Source organism: Pezoporus flaviventris, unplaced genomic scaffold (assembly GCF_033815535.1).
Source record: "Pezoporus flaviventris isolate CSIRO_AGI_PZ_B2104156 unplaced genomic scaffold, CSIRO_AGI_Pfla_v1 ptg000007l, whole genome shotgun sequence".
Classification (NCBI taxonomy): Eukaryota; Metazoa; Chordata; class Aves; order Psittaciformes; family Psittacidae; genus Pezoporus; species Pezoporus flaviventris.
The window spans coordinates 22,138,476-22,155,975 of NW_026892555.1; the positions used below are offsets into that span (position 1 = coordinate 22,138,476).

The following is a 17,500-nucleotide window of genomic DNA, read 5'->3' on the forward strand; positions in this document are numbered from 1 at the left end:
TATTTTTGCTTATGAAAGAGACAAGTTTTCCTTTTTTTTTTTTCTTTTTAATGGAATTATCATATTAGTTCCAAGGAGACAGCTCTTTGAACCCCTGTCCCTGGAAACTGCAGAAGAGAATTCCAGCAAAAAGGAAGAAAACATTGCAAATCTCTACTACAATTAAGATTTTTAAAGGTTTTAGAAATAATCATCCAGGCATGACAGTGACAGGAAAAAAAGGTATCTATGAAGGGGGAACTCCCCCAATGTTAAGGTCAACTGCAAAAGTCTTTATATTTAAAGTGACCCCAATATTAACCCTACTTTACACATGCCACAGACTTGACTCATAGCAGAAATACTGGAGAGCTAGCTGGCGTAAGGACACCTGTCAAGTACCACTGCAGTCTTAGCCTTACTTAACAGCTACACTTGCACCTTCTGGAGGTGAGTGGGACAGGCCAGGTTAAGTACAGGCAAATGGGCACTGATGCTGTAGGATGTTGGCTGGTTGGTCTGCAAGAGCATGTGAGTCACCATACAGTCTCTGATCTGTTTTTTCTTGAAGTAGCTGCTCAGACTGTGCAGCAAGCATGGAGAAAGGGTTTTATCTGAAAAAGTTTCAAAGGACTTGAAAGACTCTAGCTCTGCAGCAAAGCTAAAGGCCAGGGTAACCGAGAGACAGAACTGGAACAGAATAGTTCAAGAGTCAAATGAAAGATGATGCTGGCACAGCAGGGTTACTTCTAACAGATGACCTGAAATAGGCACCCAAGGTAGCTTGCCCTGTCCTAAACTGGCCCTGGCAAAACTCAGTTGGGCCAAGACTACAGCCTTTGTTTCACTGAATTTACAGGTTTTTTTCTGCCACCTGTGCTATCAGAAAAGTAAATACTGATGGATTACGTTCTTCTATAATTCAGAAGCATCTGGACTGTTGGAGTACTGATGTTTAACACTGCATTAGTCTAAAGCAGTAGGAGAACACATGGACCTCTCAAAGTCTTAAACAAGACTCTAGAGAAAACCAGGTTGGTAAGTCCATGCAGGATTTGATTGACAGAAAACAGAACTATTGAGGTGTGTTTTATGCATACCACAGAAAACCCCACAGTTCATAATTTTACTGCATTCAAACAATGGCCAGCTTAAGTATAGCTTACTTAAGTATAGCTGGGTTTTTGGTTTTTTTTCCTGGAAAAAATGGGAACTGGGAAATCCCACTTCATTCAAATGTAAACTGGTTTATGCTTAGTCTGAGATACCTCCTGTAGAGCCTTCACGATTCCTCAGTTAAAGCAGAACATATAGCTCCAAACTCAGCGGGCACAGAGTGGGCCCTTGGTTACCTGGGCAAAACAGGTGTCCGTATGAGGAACACTTACCATCTTCCAACTCATCTGGATGAGAGCTCCACAGTTATCTTAAAAGCTTTCCCCACCCCAAGACTGGATAAAGATCTGGAGCTCTAAGGAAAGCATTCTGGCTGCAAAAGTAGTTTGGCCAATTAGATTCTGATGTCAGAATATTTCAATCTTACAGTCAGGAAGAGATTACCTTGCCAATCATCACTTGTCTGTCAGTTTTGATGAGGAAAACAAGAGTTCTCTGAAATACCTGAGCTCCCAAGGCATGGATTACTTTTGTAATGCAATTCTCCCAGCTTTCATGGCAATGAAAAAAAGTTTAAGGAAATACCTAATCAGTGTATACAAATAGGGAATTCATATAGGGAATAGCTGTTCGTTAGCAAACTAATTACTTTTCCTTTTTTAGCTATTTAGCTTGAACTATAAGTAATTTTAAATCAGGATGATTTAACTCTTGCAGCCAATCTAGAATCCAGCCTGTAGCTCAGCTCTTCAGAAAGATGCCTTGCTTTGAGTAATGAGAGATCAAAGAATACCAGGTTCGAAGGGACCTCAAGGATCATCTAGTCCAACTTTTTGTGGCAAAAGCACAGTTTAGACAAAGTGGCCTAGCAACCTGACCAGTCAAACCTTAAGTGTCCAATGCTGGAGAATCCACCATTTTCCTGAGGAGATTACTCCAATAGCTGATTGCTCTCGTTGTAGCCGCCCTTTAAATACTGGAACATGGCAACATCCACCTATCACTAGGCTCCATGGAAGCTTCACATGGAATCCATCCCTTCTTGGGAAAACTCAAGTCTGTAGTAATTTCAAACGTGACTGCCTTGTGTATGGGTGAAACAAGGTTACCAGTCTCTCATAATGCCTTCAGGGACTTCAAGAGCAGAAGCAAAGCTTGTGCATCTCCATGGATATACACCTACACCCAGCCACTCAGACCCACAGCAGCAGAGGGACCATCAGTTCATAGAGCTCCTTTTGGCTAACGCTGAGGTGACACCCATCTCCAATCTAGCACATCTCTTGAAGAGAGACAGTAAAGCCTGGCTGTCCACGAACAAACCCATGTTACCCTATCACATCAGAGAGGAGTTACCTCCCATCCAGAGCTTCACTTGCAGATGTAGCTCAAGGCCCAGCTTTGTTCGCTAGCTACGTAGATAAGGATGGTCAAGGAAATAGTAGGCATGAAAACAAGCTGTGGCAGCTTTAGTCATAACACCCTCTGAAAACAGTGTTCTCAGTGAAGTATTTAGTTTATACTTCATCAGATATCTGAAATGAGGAATCACTTTGAACCAGAGCTTACTGAACAGCAGTGGAAACACTGTGTAAGAGACTTGATATCCCCAAGGAAAAAAGGGAACAGTCTCAAACAAGTCAGTTTTATGAGTTCATTGTGGTGATCCAGTTCTCAGTGGTCCATGCCTTACCCTCTGCTGTGAACTGAATTAAAAATGCTGAGCCAAGCTAAGAGGTTACTTGATGCCACAATAAGGACAGAAAATGTACTTGCTTTGAGCTGCAGATGTTCTAAGTGTTTTAAGAGCACTGTAGGAAACCCTGAAACTAGGAGTTTCATGTTAAGAGTTTTAAATACAGTTTTCTTTTCCAGAATACACCAAAATTAAAGACATCATAGTTTCAGTAAAGAAATGAATTTTCAGTGAACCTTCAGCTTGGTAGAACTAGCCACATATTTAAAAGAATGCAAATTCAAGAGTTTCTTAAACTGGAAGGTCCCACTATGGAAACCAGACAATTTCAGCAATTCAACCAAATTTAAACAGGAACAGTCTGCGAACCACTAACAGCAACAAGACACAGAGTACAGGAAACAATAACTCCCACCCATCAGACAAAAATATATGCTCTTCCACTTTGCTCCCAACATCCATCCCAATTCACAGCAGTTCTGTTAGTCCTTCAGGGAAGAAAATCCATAGTGACACTGCACTACTTTAAGAACAGGCAGCCCTTTCTGGTCCTTCTCCCCACCTGAAGTCACTCAGCTGAAGCTCTTGGTTCCTAAAGAATCAATTCATGTGCCATTTTAACAGTATTAGGATAATTTTAGTAGTATCTTCAGAAGAAATTCAGCTTTGTAGTGCTTCCCTCCCCCTCATTTATAGCAGAACAATGGAGAAATCTTTCAGTACTGGCCCAGAAAACTGAAACTCTGTCCTTCGTTGGCACTCAGTGGTCACCAGAAGGAGACTCTCAGGTACAAGTGGCTGCAAGAGACTTGCATTTTTAACAACTGAAATCTTGACTGGTGACCAACTCAAGTCAAACTATGATTAACAATAACTGAAAGTCTGCTATACCATGTATTCTGAGGTCTGCATTTCTCAAAAGCCTTACTCACAGGACAATCCCATGGCTAGGAACTATTAATAAGGCAGTTTCCAAAGAGATGCAATTCAGTTACAACACAACAGTACCAGAAGTATTTCTATAAAGTTTGAAATGTTTTTAATATGTACATTCTTTCTTAGTAAATATTAAAGTAGTGCTTTTCTCTTGCACTTTTTTCATTAGACTTCTAAAAGGGCATCAGAAATACATTTTTCAACCCCCTCCAAACCAATGCACAGTTGTTACCTTCGTAACAAACACATATGAATTCTGTACACCTTTCCCTCCCCACAACAGAAATAAAAATATGCCATGACTATCCAATTACACATCATCACAACAGGTTTAAATTATGCATACAAATAATTCCAGAGCCCAACATACTGGATTTATGAAACCATTCCATGCATTCAACAACAAATAAAAAGAAAAAAAGAAAAAAAAAAAGATTAAGTTTCTTTAAATGGTGTTCTCTTTCTATCCAAGTACCAAAGTCTGGATTCAGTGTATCATTAAGACTAACCACTGCTTGAGTCATAGAAACATGACAGTACATAGATAACCAAACTTCTATTTATAGACAATATGCTATACAGTTACTACCTCTTTTAATGAATGTCAGATAAAGCAAGTTTCGCTTTCTAAGACACTGAAACTGCACATTAAGAAAAGAGTAAGAGGCGCTGCTAAATAGGTAACAACATTTTGAAAGGAGGCTATGTATTTATATGATCCTTCTTAATAGCAGCAGTTAATTAGCAGAGTTCCTATGCTGTTGGCTAGTTTGTTTCTTTTTCTCCAGAATGACAAACTATTCAAGCTGACTCACCCAGAAATATCACCAACTTTATCTTCAAGAGGACAAAAAACACTTTATGCAGTGAAAGCCCCTGGGGGCAGTCTCTCTCATTACATAAAATCTTGGTATTTTCTACAAAAGAGGCTCATAGCACAACATACAGATTGGAAACAGACATTTCAGACATACATTACAAACCTGAATTCGAAGGGTATTCTTTTTCATCTTTACTATGAAGACGACAAGTAAAATTATAATACTATTTACATGCAAATGACTCTGCATGATTTTGTAATATCCTATTTTTGTGTTTGCCTTAAGATACTCCTTGAAAAGCTGTACTTCAGTTCTAAATTTATTTTACATGAATCTTGACAGGTATCAGTCTCAGGCATTACTCCCTACCAGTGAATAAATCAATACTGTCAATATGCTCAATTTATTTTAACAAATCAATGTAGAGTGTCTTATGTTTCTGATATACAGGGGATAATTCCTGTGCACATTAGTATCCATTTAGTAGAAAAGCTCTCCATTAGCAAAGTGCATTTTCAGTACAATTAAAACCAGCTCGCTGCATTAAATATTTGCACCTTGCAATACTGCTGAACTGCAGTCAAATACAGTGAGAGTACAAAATCATTGATCAGTACCATGTGTTTCAGCTGCTAACAATTCTGTTTGTGCCACAAAACCAGAAGCCAATCACTGAAAAAAAATCTTGGCTCTTCTTTAACTGCATTTACCAGGTGATGTTGGTTACCATCCTTATCAAACACATTTTGTATAGGCTATTTACAGTGTACATGGCTGACCATGCACCTTACAGACACAAACACATCTGCCAGTTTGATACCATGTAATTACACAGTGCCTGAAAATGACAACACATCTTAAACACCATTTTAATTAACAGTTTCAAGCGGGAAATGGTCTTTATTTCATAACTGCTATACTTGCACGAGTTTTAATTTTTTTTATATAAAACGCTAACTCCTGTCCAGAAGTCTAGACACATTCTACATACTACAGGTTAAGGCAGTAAAAAAAAAATGTGTTCCTGATAACTGGTCTTGACAATGTCAATTAAAGCTGTCTGAAGCCACTCCAGTTCTCCAACAGAGCTCTGAAACACCAAATAATTTGCAAGTGAAAAAAAAATAATTAAGAAAACCCATCACTTTTCTTTCTTCAGAGTTTTAGTAATAGAGAACAACAGAACTGGGTAGGACAGAACAGAACGGGGTATGGCAAGTCAAAAAGCGTTGAGGGAAGGGAACGTCTGATTTCAATTGATTCCATGAGTTTACCAGTTGAAAGAATACAGTTTTAGATGGGAGTCTGACTCAACCAAGAACTGTACGGAATGAAGGAGAAACCCAATTTTATGCACATTACTGCGTTCTTAAAAATATACTGTTATCTTCAATAATTCAAGTAAGGTAATAGACATTATCAAAAATAACTTCATGAACCATACTTAAGTTTCAAATCACATTCTCAAACTTTTAACCCAAAACAGTTTTATTGTGTTAACTTCATATAATAAACCATGAAGGTCTGACTGTACAAATGGTTAATGATTTGCACTTGTGACTGCTGCAATAGCTAGCAGACTTGCTAACCAACTTACTGTAAAGATATGGCAGATTATATGTTTAATCAAAGCACTTTCATTTAGGCATGAAACAAATTCAAATGGTTGACATTCTGTGCTTCTAATGCATCACTCCTAAGAGAGGCAAGAAACACCCCCTATTGTACAGACATTTTTACAGAATACCCTTCCTTGAAATTAATCTTTTCTCCACAGTTGTAGATGAGAGTATAATCTGTTGTAAACAGGGCACTGTGTTGTAAAACCAGTTTAAATCAAGATCTCTCTCCAAAAGTTGGAAAAACAGACTCTTCAGCATGTCTTTCAAATGTAGCATGTTCTGTTTGCTATATGAGTTACTTTCCTTTGATTCCTTTTTAAAGACGTTTGTGTTCACAGCAGTTCTGTTTTTAAAAATTGTTTGAAATTTATATAAAATTCTGTACATGTTCACAAATTATTGCATAAACAGCATAATCTTCATGACAATATTCAGCAACACATGTCCATCTCAGGAAGTTCACGTTTCCCTTCTTGCTTTTTTCTTCTTTTTAACTTGTTTGGGGGATTCCCAGCTTTCTTCAGACTTTGCTAAAAGAAAACCAAAAACCAACATAACTATAGTGTTAGGTCTGAGAAAGTTTACAAAGAACTGACTTTAAAAATGCTGGATAGTACACCCCATATATTTTATGAAGTACTTTAGAGCAATCAACTAGCATGATTTTTGAAGGAGAGTTATACTCATCTGTTTCTCCCAAACAGTCTAATTTGAAACGCATCTAAACCAATGTTTGCTAATTTCAACCTATTATTTTATGCCACAAGTATATAGTGATATACAAAGGTAATTAATTTTGTAAATATTATTGACAATAAGAGTCATTATTTTTCAGCTTACTGGAAATACCATACACGTACACAGTTGACATTAAATGTTTACTTTTATCAGATTATGCTGGTTTTAACCACTAAATAAGTAACACTCCAAAAGAGTGTTTTTTAAGAACAATGAACTACGTGAGGATGTTGTTCCATGGAATCCTTAATCAAATCAAGAAGACGTATATTATTTTTTCAAATAGACTGCCTTGAAACATGCTGTCTGCCAGAAGTGATAAATGGGGTAAAATATTTTATATGCTGAACATAAAAGATGTTTTTTCAATTGCCGAGGCATGAATCAATCAGAAAAGCCTTCATATTAAGAACCAGAACAAAAAGTTTTAAGTTAACACGTGGTTTGAAAGATTCTGTTTAATATATTCAAAACCAAGAAGCCAATTAGTGCAGTTGAATGAAACTAATATTATAAAATCATCTAGTTTCTTCTGCAGTCATTAAAAACTGATTCAGTACTTCAACACTTAGCCAGGAAGTTCTTACAAAATGTCAGTATTTATTAACCTCACTGAAAAGTCTAATTCAAAGACTTTTACCTTTAAGCAACACTTTCCGCATCCTGCCTGCCTTCCTAATTTTTCTGTCTTGTGGGGTACGTACTCTGGTACAAGCCCTTTTGCTAAGTACACCAGGATGTGTTTGACATCTTTGGACACAACATATTTTTAAAAAGCAATCTACCTGCAGTAGTTCAATCTGAAGTATGTGCTGTTAAGCTACAACAAACAACTGCATCACCCAGTATCTTTCTACTCTCATACCAGCAACTGTTTCCCTCCATGATTATGACATGGAAGCATATGGAAAAAGATGTTAATAAGCTGAGAAGCAAAAAAAAAAAAAAAAAACCCAAAAAAAAACAATTAAAAAAAACACCCAGTAGGTTGAATATTGAACTGCTTGTATTTTTCCAAGTTTTCCAAATTTTGGTAGCTAAACATCCTGTCAACTGCTATGTTAGTACCCATCTGTTTCACTGAAGACTCGCAAGCAGGCCTTTAGAAACAGCGCTGGCAGAACTACTTAATCACTGCATGGAGTCCCAGTCCTGATGGCAAAGAGTAAGTCCAAATGTCTGTTAAGGACCAGACAAGGCCAACAGACATTTTCAGTCACTCAAGCATATGAAGCCAGTGAAAACACATTTGTCAAATTATTTCAAGAAAAGCTAAAATACGGAAAGATACATAAATGAAGCACATAAAGCACGTAAGCACAAAAGTACCTGATATGGCCCTCTAGCCCCAGACCTCAGTGCAAAGCATTCCTACTATATATGCTCTGTGGGGACAAAAAGTACATGCTGCATTAAAAAGAATGAATTGTACCGAGAGATACTTACTCTGTGGAGGAGGCACACTGTTTTGCTTAATATTGGGACTAGAAACATCTGTCTCTGGCAGCATCTGTGGCACTTGGGAAGCGATCTTGTCAGACTCGCTCTCTGATACAATTATGGATGGCTCAGTAGAAACAGCAAGCGAAGGAGCCTCCTCAGGCTATTTGAAATGCAGAAAGAAGTTGACAAAGGTTTACTATGTCATACAGCAGTAAAACATTCTTATACAGTGTTATTCTGGCAGTATACTTAGTAGCTGCTGGAAAGATGGCACTGAAAAATTAAACCAATATTAAGATACTTCACAACTTGAGCTCAAGGCCACAAGACTATGACTGCCATCTAGTGTCAAAAAGACTCTAGAACTTATACTCAGGAGAGATGCAAGACAGTGAAGCTTACACACTGGGTTGCAAGGCAAATAGGCAAACTGTGTATGCCTAAATAGACAATACAAACCCAAAATTTTGTAATATTTAGAAAGCATTTGCTTTCTAAACATAACATTTAGAAAGTCATTCCTATCCGCTGCTCAAAACCCTCTGTATGCTGATATTAGAATACCAGATATTTGCAAGAGCAGTAAAAAAGTATTTCAGTGGAAACTACTGGAGGAGTAATTGCCAAAAGATACTTGTATTTTCCAATTATCTGGTCAACCTATTTTGAACGTTCCCACAACAGAGGCAAGATGTAACAGTAGCTCACTCTGTGGCACTTAATGGCACTGAAGTACAGTAAACCAGAAATCAGAATTTAAAAAAAACATTTTGACATTCCAATAGTAAAATCAGAACATAAACGTACGATTCCACTGCAGGTAACCTACTGACAAAAAGGTTTCAAATATTAGAAGCCTTCAAATACTAGAAAACAGTGCCTCAGTCAAGCGATAAACCCCAAACCTGACAGTGTTACTAAGAAGTCATGGCTATAGCTGTGCCGCAACAGCCAGAACCTGGAACTATCAAAACAGTGAAGCCTACACCTAGCCCTGGATGTGGCTCTACACAGATCCTACACTGTAGTCACCAGTTAGTACTGTTTCCCTTGCAGTAAACATTTCAAAAATATAGCAAAACCAGAAAAAAAAGAGCAAAAATCTTTTATTAAAACCACACAGGAATCTGGAGGGTATCTCTCTAACCTTCCATGAGTACAGGAGTTTGACATACATCAGCCAAAAATGTTTTTTAATAACGATAATTGCAGTATTTCTTTTAATCTACTGAAAATACGGTAATCAATTTTTTTAGGATCAACCATGCTGGTAAAAATCAACTCCTATCCTGCAGGATTTCTAAGCTTAGCCAATTCTAATGTCTAATCAACCAGCAATCATCAGCTACACATAGAACAGAATCATAGAACAGTTAGTAGGGCTGGAAAGGACCTTGAGATCATCTAGTTCCAACCCCCCTGCCATGGGCAGGGACATCTCACACTAAACCATCTCACCCAAGGCTTCGTCCAACCTGGCCTTGAACACTGCCAGGGATGGAGCATTCACAATTTTCTTAGGCAACCCACTTCAGTGCCTCACCACCCTAACAGGAAAGAATTTCCTCCTTATATCCAATCTAACCTTCCCCTGTTTAACCCATTACCCCTTGTCCTATCAACTACAGTGCCTAATGAAAAGTCCCTCCCCAGCATCCCTACAGGCCCCCTTCAGATACTGGAAGGCTGCTATGAGGTCTCCAAGAAGCCTTCTCTTCTCCATGCTGAACAGCCCCAACCTTCTCAGCCTATCTTCATATGGGAGGTGCTCCAGTCCCCTGATCATCCTCGTGGCCCCCTGGACTTGTTCCAACAGTTCCATGTCCTTTTTATGTTGAGGACACCAGAACTGCACACAATACTCCAGGTGAGGTCTCACGAGAGCAGAGCAGAGGGGCAGGATCACCTCCTTTGACCTGCTGGTCATACTCCTTTTGATGCAGACCAGGATACGGTTGGGTTTCTGGGCTGCGAGCGCACACTGAAGCCGGCTCATGTTCATTTTCTGATCGATCAACACCCCCAAGTCCTTCTCCACAGGGCTGCTCTGAATCTCTTCTCTGCCCAACCTGTAGCTGTGCCTGGGATTGCTCCGACCCAGGTGTAGGACCTTGCACTTGGCATGGTTAAACTTCATAAGGTTGGCATCAGCCCACCTCACAAGCATGTCAAGGTTCCTCTGGATGGCATTCCTTCCCTCCAGCGTATCAACCGAACCACACAGCTTGGTGTCATCGGCAAACTTGCTGAGGGCGCACTCAATCCCACTGTCCACGTCACCAACAAAGATGTTGAACAAGACCGGTCCCAACACCGATCCCTGAGGGACACCACTCATTACTGGTCTCCAGCCGAACATTGAGCCATTGACCACAACTCTTTGTGTGCGGCCATCCAGCCAGTTCTTTATCCACCGAGTGGTCCATCCATCAAATTGATGTCTCTCCAATTTAGAGACAAGGATGTTGTGTGGGACAGTGTTGAACGCTTTACACGAGTCCAGGTAGATGACATGAACTGCTCTACCCCTGTCCATCAGTTCTGCAGCCCCATCATAGGCGGCCACCAAATTGGTCAGGCAGGTTTTCCCCTTGCTGTCACCAAGCACTTTGTTTTTTTTTTTCTTGTGACTCAACACGCCTTCTAGGAGAATCTGCCCCAAGATTTTGCCAGGCAGAGGTGAGACTGACTGGTCTGTAATTCCCTGGGTCATCCATTTTCCCCTTCCTGAAAATGGGGGTTGTATTTCCCTTTTTTCAGTCGTCGACAACTTCACCTGACTGCCATGATTTTTCAGATACGATGGCCAGAGGCTTAGCATCTTCATTCACCAGCTCCTTCAGGACCCGTGAATGGATCTCATCAGGTCCCATGGACTTGTGCACGTTCAGGTTCTTAATATGGTCTTGAACCAGATCCTCTCCTACAGTGGGCCCAAGGTCTTCATTCTCACAGTCCCTGCATCTGCCTTCCAAGACTTGGGTGGTGTGGTCAGAGCATTTGCCAGTGAAGACCGAGGCAAAGAAGTCGTTGAGAACCTCAGCCTTCTCCGAATCCAGGGTAGCCAACTCTTCTGATAGCTTCTGGAGAGGGCCCACATTGTCCCTAATCTGTCTTCTATTCACAATGCACCTATAGAATCCCTTCCTGTTATCATAGAACCCCTTCCTGTTAACATGAACTCTAACAAAATGGATGTGGTGTGTAGAACAGGAGGAGTTCTTAAAGCTCCTAGTTCTGCAAGATAATTGGTTCAGGTCACTGGCACCATAGTTTCATTAGGACAGAGTCACTCTCCAACTGCAAGTAAAGAAACTTAAGATTTAATGACATACTGCTGACTAACAAACATGTTGCAGCTTGAATACTGAAGCATGCAGTATTACTGCAAATGTAACAATACAGGTATCTACAGCATTATGTGGACATTTTCCCAAATACCATACTTCTGTGTGAACTTTGGAGGAGGGAAGTGGATTGTGGTACCAAACATTAAGAACTGAGTTCTACTCTTTGCTAGGATATTTTGTGCTAACAAAGCATTTTAGAAAGGAAAACTTAGACGACGAATAAAGCCTTTTTTACAGAATCGGAGAATGGTCTGGGCTGGAAGGGACCTTTTGAGAATATAAAGTTATAATTCTATAATTTATTAATGAAGTAGTGACTTGTGAAATTGTCAGAAATAAAGGACTTTCAAAGATATCTCTTAATTTAAAACCTGGGCCTGCTGATAAAATGCAAAGGTTGCCACACAGTCCAATATATGTGAATGATATAACTGCCAGATAAACCACCAAAAGCGTTCAACATTCAGCTGTTGCTGGTCTTTATATTTTGGTTTACAACTTATTTGCATTCAATTATTTTTTCCTCATATTTAGTTCTCAAGTTTTGGAGCACTTGCTCAAGACTAGATTATCTGCCTTGGAAACATAAGTCACCCATTTCACACATCAGTCACAGATGTTTCTAAAGTTTCTAAAGTTTCCAAAACTTTCTGGAACAGCCAAGTTGAACAATATCAGAAAGCATCTTTGCATGTGTGAAATTACAACGAAGCCCAATCTATTGGCAAAGATACTTTATAAAGACTGACAGATCATCTGCCTTGCCAGATACAACAACGCACAATTTGTCCTTTATCAAGTCCAACTAAGTTCCAGAGAATGTTGATAATAAAAATTTTATGTGTCCTTTGCCCCTACACCAAGTAATTTCACACAGGTAATTTCTTGTTTCACAAAATTGCTACTAACACAGCTATACAGAGGCACACATGCAAACAGAATTTAAGACTCAAGGGTAACAGAAGCAATCAAGCTTCCAAAAAGTAGCGCACAGAGCAGCTCTACATCAAAGCTGATGCCAGCAAATTAACTAGGAATGGTTCTGAACACTAAACAACTGAGCAAAGTGTACTAAAACTTGACTGGTATTTTGGCAGTAGTGACACCTTGTGAGAAAAAGTAAAATATCAAACTGCAGATAAAAGGAATCATTACATGTGGCTGAAGAATATTTCTTAAATCAATTTACATTTCTAAACAAGCAACAGCTAGCCTTCTGGGATGCACCAGTACACCTCTTTCTAGATGTCAAAGAAACCACCTTCAAATCACAATTTAAATATGAGATTTCTGACTATGCATTTTCAGATATGGCCTCCAACACAAAACAGTGTATTTGAAGTTTTAAAAAACCCACACATGGCCAGGAAGAAGGCCATTTCCACATATAGGTGTTTTTTCAGATACAGCTTCAAAAAGCCACAAAACCCACCTCTGCATTAGTCAGAGAAAAGAGGCAGCTGTTGCTAACCTTGAATACGGGTTGGACCTAAACACAATTACAGTAAAGGCTGTACTTCAATGTAGAAGTAGATATTTAGAATAACCTAAAAGTACAACTGAATGTGCTTTTCAAGGCACATGTTCTCCATGAACACTTCCTGTAGTTTCCTTTGGTAACCTGAAGTCTCTCATAAAAGATCCTGTTCTAATGTTTTCATTAGAATCTGAAGACCTTATTACTGTTACAAAGCAAACGCTTAGCAATGAAAAAGTAAACCTCTATATTCTGACAGATATTCTGTGGTAGTAAACTGCTGTCACACTGGTATTGTTCTCTCTTTATGGAACACAAATCCAGTATCACTAGAAAAATTAAATGATACTTCTTCCTATAATGTGATGCTTGTAGGATGACGGTATCTAAAAGCTGCTTGTTGGAGAGAGATTAAAGAGAACTTCTATTGTCTAGAATATCTGTTTAAATTGTGAGCTGAAGCAAACAGTTTATGCTTTGATTCAGATGAAACTTTTCTTACACATTTATTAATCTCAGCATAGCCATTAAAAATCAAATTTAGACTGCACTTATTTCAGAATATACTAAGTTAGTAACACTTCATTCTGTTGCAATGAAACAATAAAATACACTTAAGTCTTGCACTTTGACCTATTAGTTCTTAGGTTTCCAGATTGCTTGAATTTTCAAACAAGAAAGTAATTTGACAGTCACAAAAATGACTACTAATTCAGAAGATACTCCTCTTCAAAGCAGACATCCTTTCTAAAATTTGTAACTGACCTATAGCTAAAATCCAACCTCTCAATCCCCTCTATATTCATAAACATACAGCCTGAAACAGTATTCTTACTGTAACTCTACATACACAAATTAATGTTTCAATGGACTTTGAGCATTTCCAAATCAGAAATTGTAACATAAATCCAATTCTGTATCCCTACCTTAGCTGGTTCACTAGTACTTATGGTCTTCAGAGAAAAAGCTATTTCCTTCTGTGGTTGAACTTTTGAGGTATCCTCCTGAAATTCCTCTCCAGCTTCTCTATCCAGTTCTTCAGGGTCCTACAAAAGTGGGATGGGAGAGGGGGGGGAAGAGCCTGTGTTTACAGTAAATTTCATAGAAGCACAAAATGATTTGAGTTGGAAGGGACCTTTAGGATCATCTAGTTCCACCCCCCTGCCATGAGTACAGACACCTTCCACTAGACCAGGTTGTTCAAAGCCCCATCCAATCCATCCCCATCCAAAGCCCCAGTGGCCTTGAACGCTGCCAGGGATGGGGCATCCACAGCTTCTCTGGGCAACCTGTACCAGTGTTTCACCACCCTCACAGTGAAGAATTTCTTCCAAGTATCTAATCTGAATCTCCCCTCTTTCATTTTAAAACCACTACCCCTTTGTCCTATCTCTACGTGTCCTTGTAGAAAGTCCCTCTTCAGCTTTCTTGTAGGTCCCCTTTAGGTACTGGAGGGCTCCTCCAAGGTCTCCCTGGAGCCTTCTCTTCTTAAGTTCTAACTCTTCTTCCTTGCACATCAGTTCTGTTGCCATAATCAGCTTCTGTAACTAAGAAAATCTATCTATAAAAATTTTAAGTAGTGGGCTAATATTAGCTCATGCTAACACTCAAAATTTATAGAACAACACATTACAAAAATACCCATAGGATGCAGTGATATCCCAAGAGCAATACCCTTCACGCAATTTACTAGCAAAAATCCCAATCTGTGAATTAACTGCATTTCACACTCCTGTGAAATTGTAAGATGCAAAATTAAATGGAAGTTATGCCAAAAACTTTGCAAAAGTATCGTGATGAGACTTGACTGCTCCCAATTCTGTGCTTTCTTATACGTGGATGCAAGCTCTGCATATTAAACTGTACATTTTTTACATATTAAGCTTTAAGATTCTTGCAACCCTATTTAGTTTGCCATGATGCCTTTAAAATAAATTATCTTGATACAGAAACTCGAATTACCCAAAGTATCCAAGAGTTTCAACCTTTACCCCTTAAACACTCTTAATAGTGAAAAGTTTTCATTTCAGATGATGAGCAAATAGTTGTATTTGTTTATAGCATCAGAAGAATCCTGTGGTGGTAAACAGTAAATAGAACACATCTGCAGTTTCAAGCTGGAAGTAGCCCTGAAACTTTGTTCCTTCACTTACTTCCCCTGGAACCTTGTGAAAATGCAGTCACAGTCTGTTGATTCTTGACAGGAAAGAATATATATTGCGTTATACCTAGCTCTGAAGGTAGCTTCCACTGCCTTTACCAACACTGAACTCAACAAATGTCAGTGTGAACAGTGTCAGTGAGATAGACAATGCTGTTTAAATGAACATGCTCCATTTTCAGAGGATAAATATATAGGTTTTACGTGAGTCTGAAGTAGAAGTGGCAAGTTAAATTACTGAACTACTATAACAAGGATAATGTATGCAATAGTAGCAGTTCTGTCTGCTCCTGTCAAGTAACCAAAACCAATCTTTCATAAAAATTTAATACAGAGAAATTCTCTTATTTCAACTGATGATCTCATAGACTGATGGATTAAAGGAAAAAGCAACAAAATCAGAATGATTAGAAACCAATGGATAGAATAAATGAATCTGCTTATGTTAATATGGACAGTAGGATTCCGTTTGACATATACAACCTAAAAAGCACCTCACAAGCAATGGAGAAAAAAAATACTTCAGAATGCACTCACTGACCTTAGCATCCATGCAAGACATCCACAAATACCTTAACAATATAACAAATAACAAATAATCCTAACCTATTGATCTTGACTAATACTAGAATGTGACAGATTTCAATTACAAAAAAAGCTGCAGTCCTAGTACCCTCAGTTTCAATCTGCTTAAAAAAATCTCACTCTGAATTGACAGCAGCACCCACCTCCACACAACTTTAAAAGTTCTAAAGAGTTAAAAAGAGTGTAATAGGAATTTAGTCTTTTAAAACTGTTTTATTAAAAATCTCAGACTGAAAACATGATAATCATAAAAAGCAAATTCAAAGTGAGAACAGCTGAAGTTACGCTTTCTGCCTCTCTCCAATTCACATAGATTCAACAGAACATTTAATATTTTGTAAATAATGTAAATTATGAATGACTGTCACTACAAGCAGAAGCAGACTGTATTCTGAGCATGGGCTATTAAAAGCTTTTTCCTACTAGGAAAGTACTTGGTTTTTGTCTATTCAAATATGAGTCAATTGCCAAGTGAATGAAGTGCAAACTGCTTTTCCTATTTTTACAAATCTGTTTCAACATAATTCTTAAAAAGCTATTTAAGTAACACAAAACTCCAACCATCCTCAGTCTGCAAATACTATCCAATTCAAATCTGACTCACAGAGCAGCTTCATCTACTGAGCCTGCGGCACTGATACTTGCCATTTCGTATAAATCAAGCTCCAACAGTACTTCAGAAAACCACTATATTCTCCCAGAACTGTACTTTAAGGTAGCCTAAGAGAATACTTAAATTTCCTTCGTTCTCCTAGCTAGCTATATCCACCAAGGCAGCTGGACAAAGGACATGAGAAGAAGGTTTCCCATGCAGAGAAAGTTCCTCCTGGAAGTAACCCTACAGTACAGAATCCCAACTACTTTCCCCAAAATCCAGCAAAACTATGTCGAATTAACGAATCAAATGTGGGATAATTGAAGGAAATACTAGCAAGAGAAGGATTAAATCTTAAGAAACAACAGTAGACAATCCAATACCATAATGAAATTAATTTCCCCCAAATAATTTTTGCTTTAGTCACTAATATACAAAAATAATGTGATTTTATGAATTTCTCACAATTGCATTTCAGACTATCGAGATTTCATTCCATTTACCTGTGCAGGAGAGTTAGTTTCTTCACCCTGCTTCTTCTTTTTCTTCTTCTTTTTCTTGGATTTGCCACTTGTAGAACTCTGAAGAACAGGCTCTGCTTTTTCTCTTTCATTATCTGAAGCCTTCATATGGGAATATAAAGTATTAGCCTTTAAACTGGCAATGAAACATGCCTTTTATAGACTAAACAAATTAGCTCTAAGGAATTTAATTGCATATGAAAGTATAAATGCATACCATCTTATCTGTTCAGTTAATTTTAGGAAAACATGCTACCTGGTAATAGAGGTACAGGAGCCGAGAATGAAAAAGGAACAGAACATCATGCACTGGTGGCATGGAAAAGCTGTTTTTCATACAGAGAGTTAAATACTGTTATGAAGAATTTATGAAAAGAAATCTAAACCCTCTCTTAGTCTACAATGATAAGGTAATCCTTTTAATATGGTGAGACTGTAAGACATGATAGGGAGCTAAGTG

General features: G+C 38.5%; 1 protein-coding gene across 3 annotated transcripts in view; it reads right to left on the reverse strand.

The window, feature by feature from the left end:
• Positions 1 to 3,807: 3,807 nt before the first annotated feature.
• The window catches only part of MTDH (metadherin), a 36,821-nt gene continuing 23,128 nt past the window's right edge, over positions 3,808 to 17,500 (reverse strand). For 2 of the 3 annotated variants that reach the window (XM_061448050.1, XM_061448049.1), the window contains 4 exons: positions 17,023 to 17,142; positions 14,105 to 14,224; positions 8,355 to 8,511; positions 3,808 to 6,700 (listed from right to left, as the gene is read on the reverse strand). In XM_061448050.1, the coding sequence (XP_061304034.1) occupies positions 6,630 to 6,700; positions 8,355 to 8,511; positions 14,105 to 14,224; positions 17,023 to 17,142 (468 nt within the window). In that variant the 3' untranslated portion in view covers positions 3,808 to 6,629. The remainder of the gene's footprint in view (positions 6,701 to 8,354; positions 8,512 to 14,104; positions 14,225 to 17,022; positions 17,143 to 17,500) is intronic. The other variant, XM_061448051.1, reaches the window with a different exon arrangement.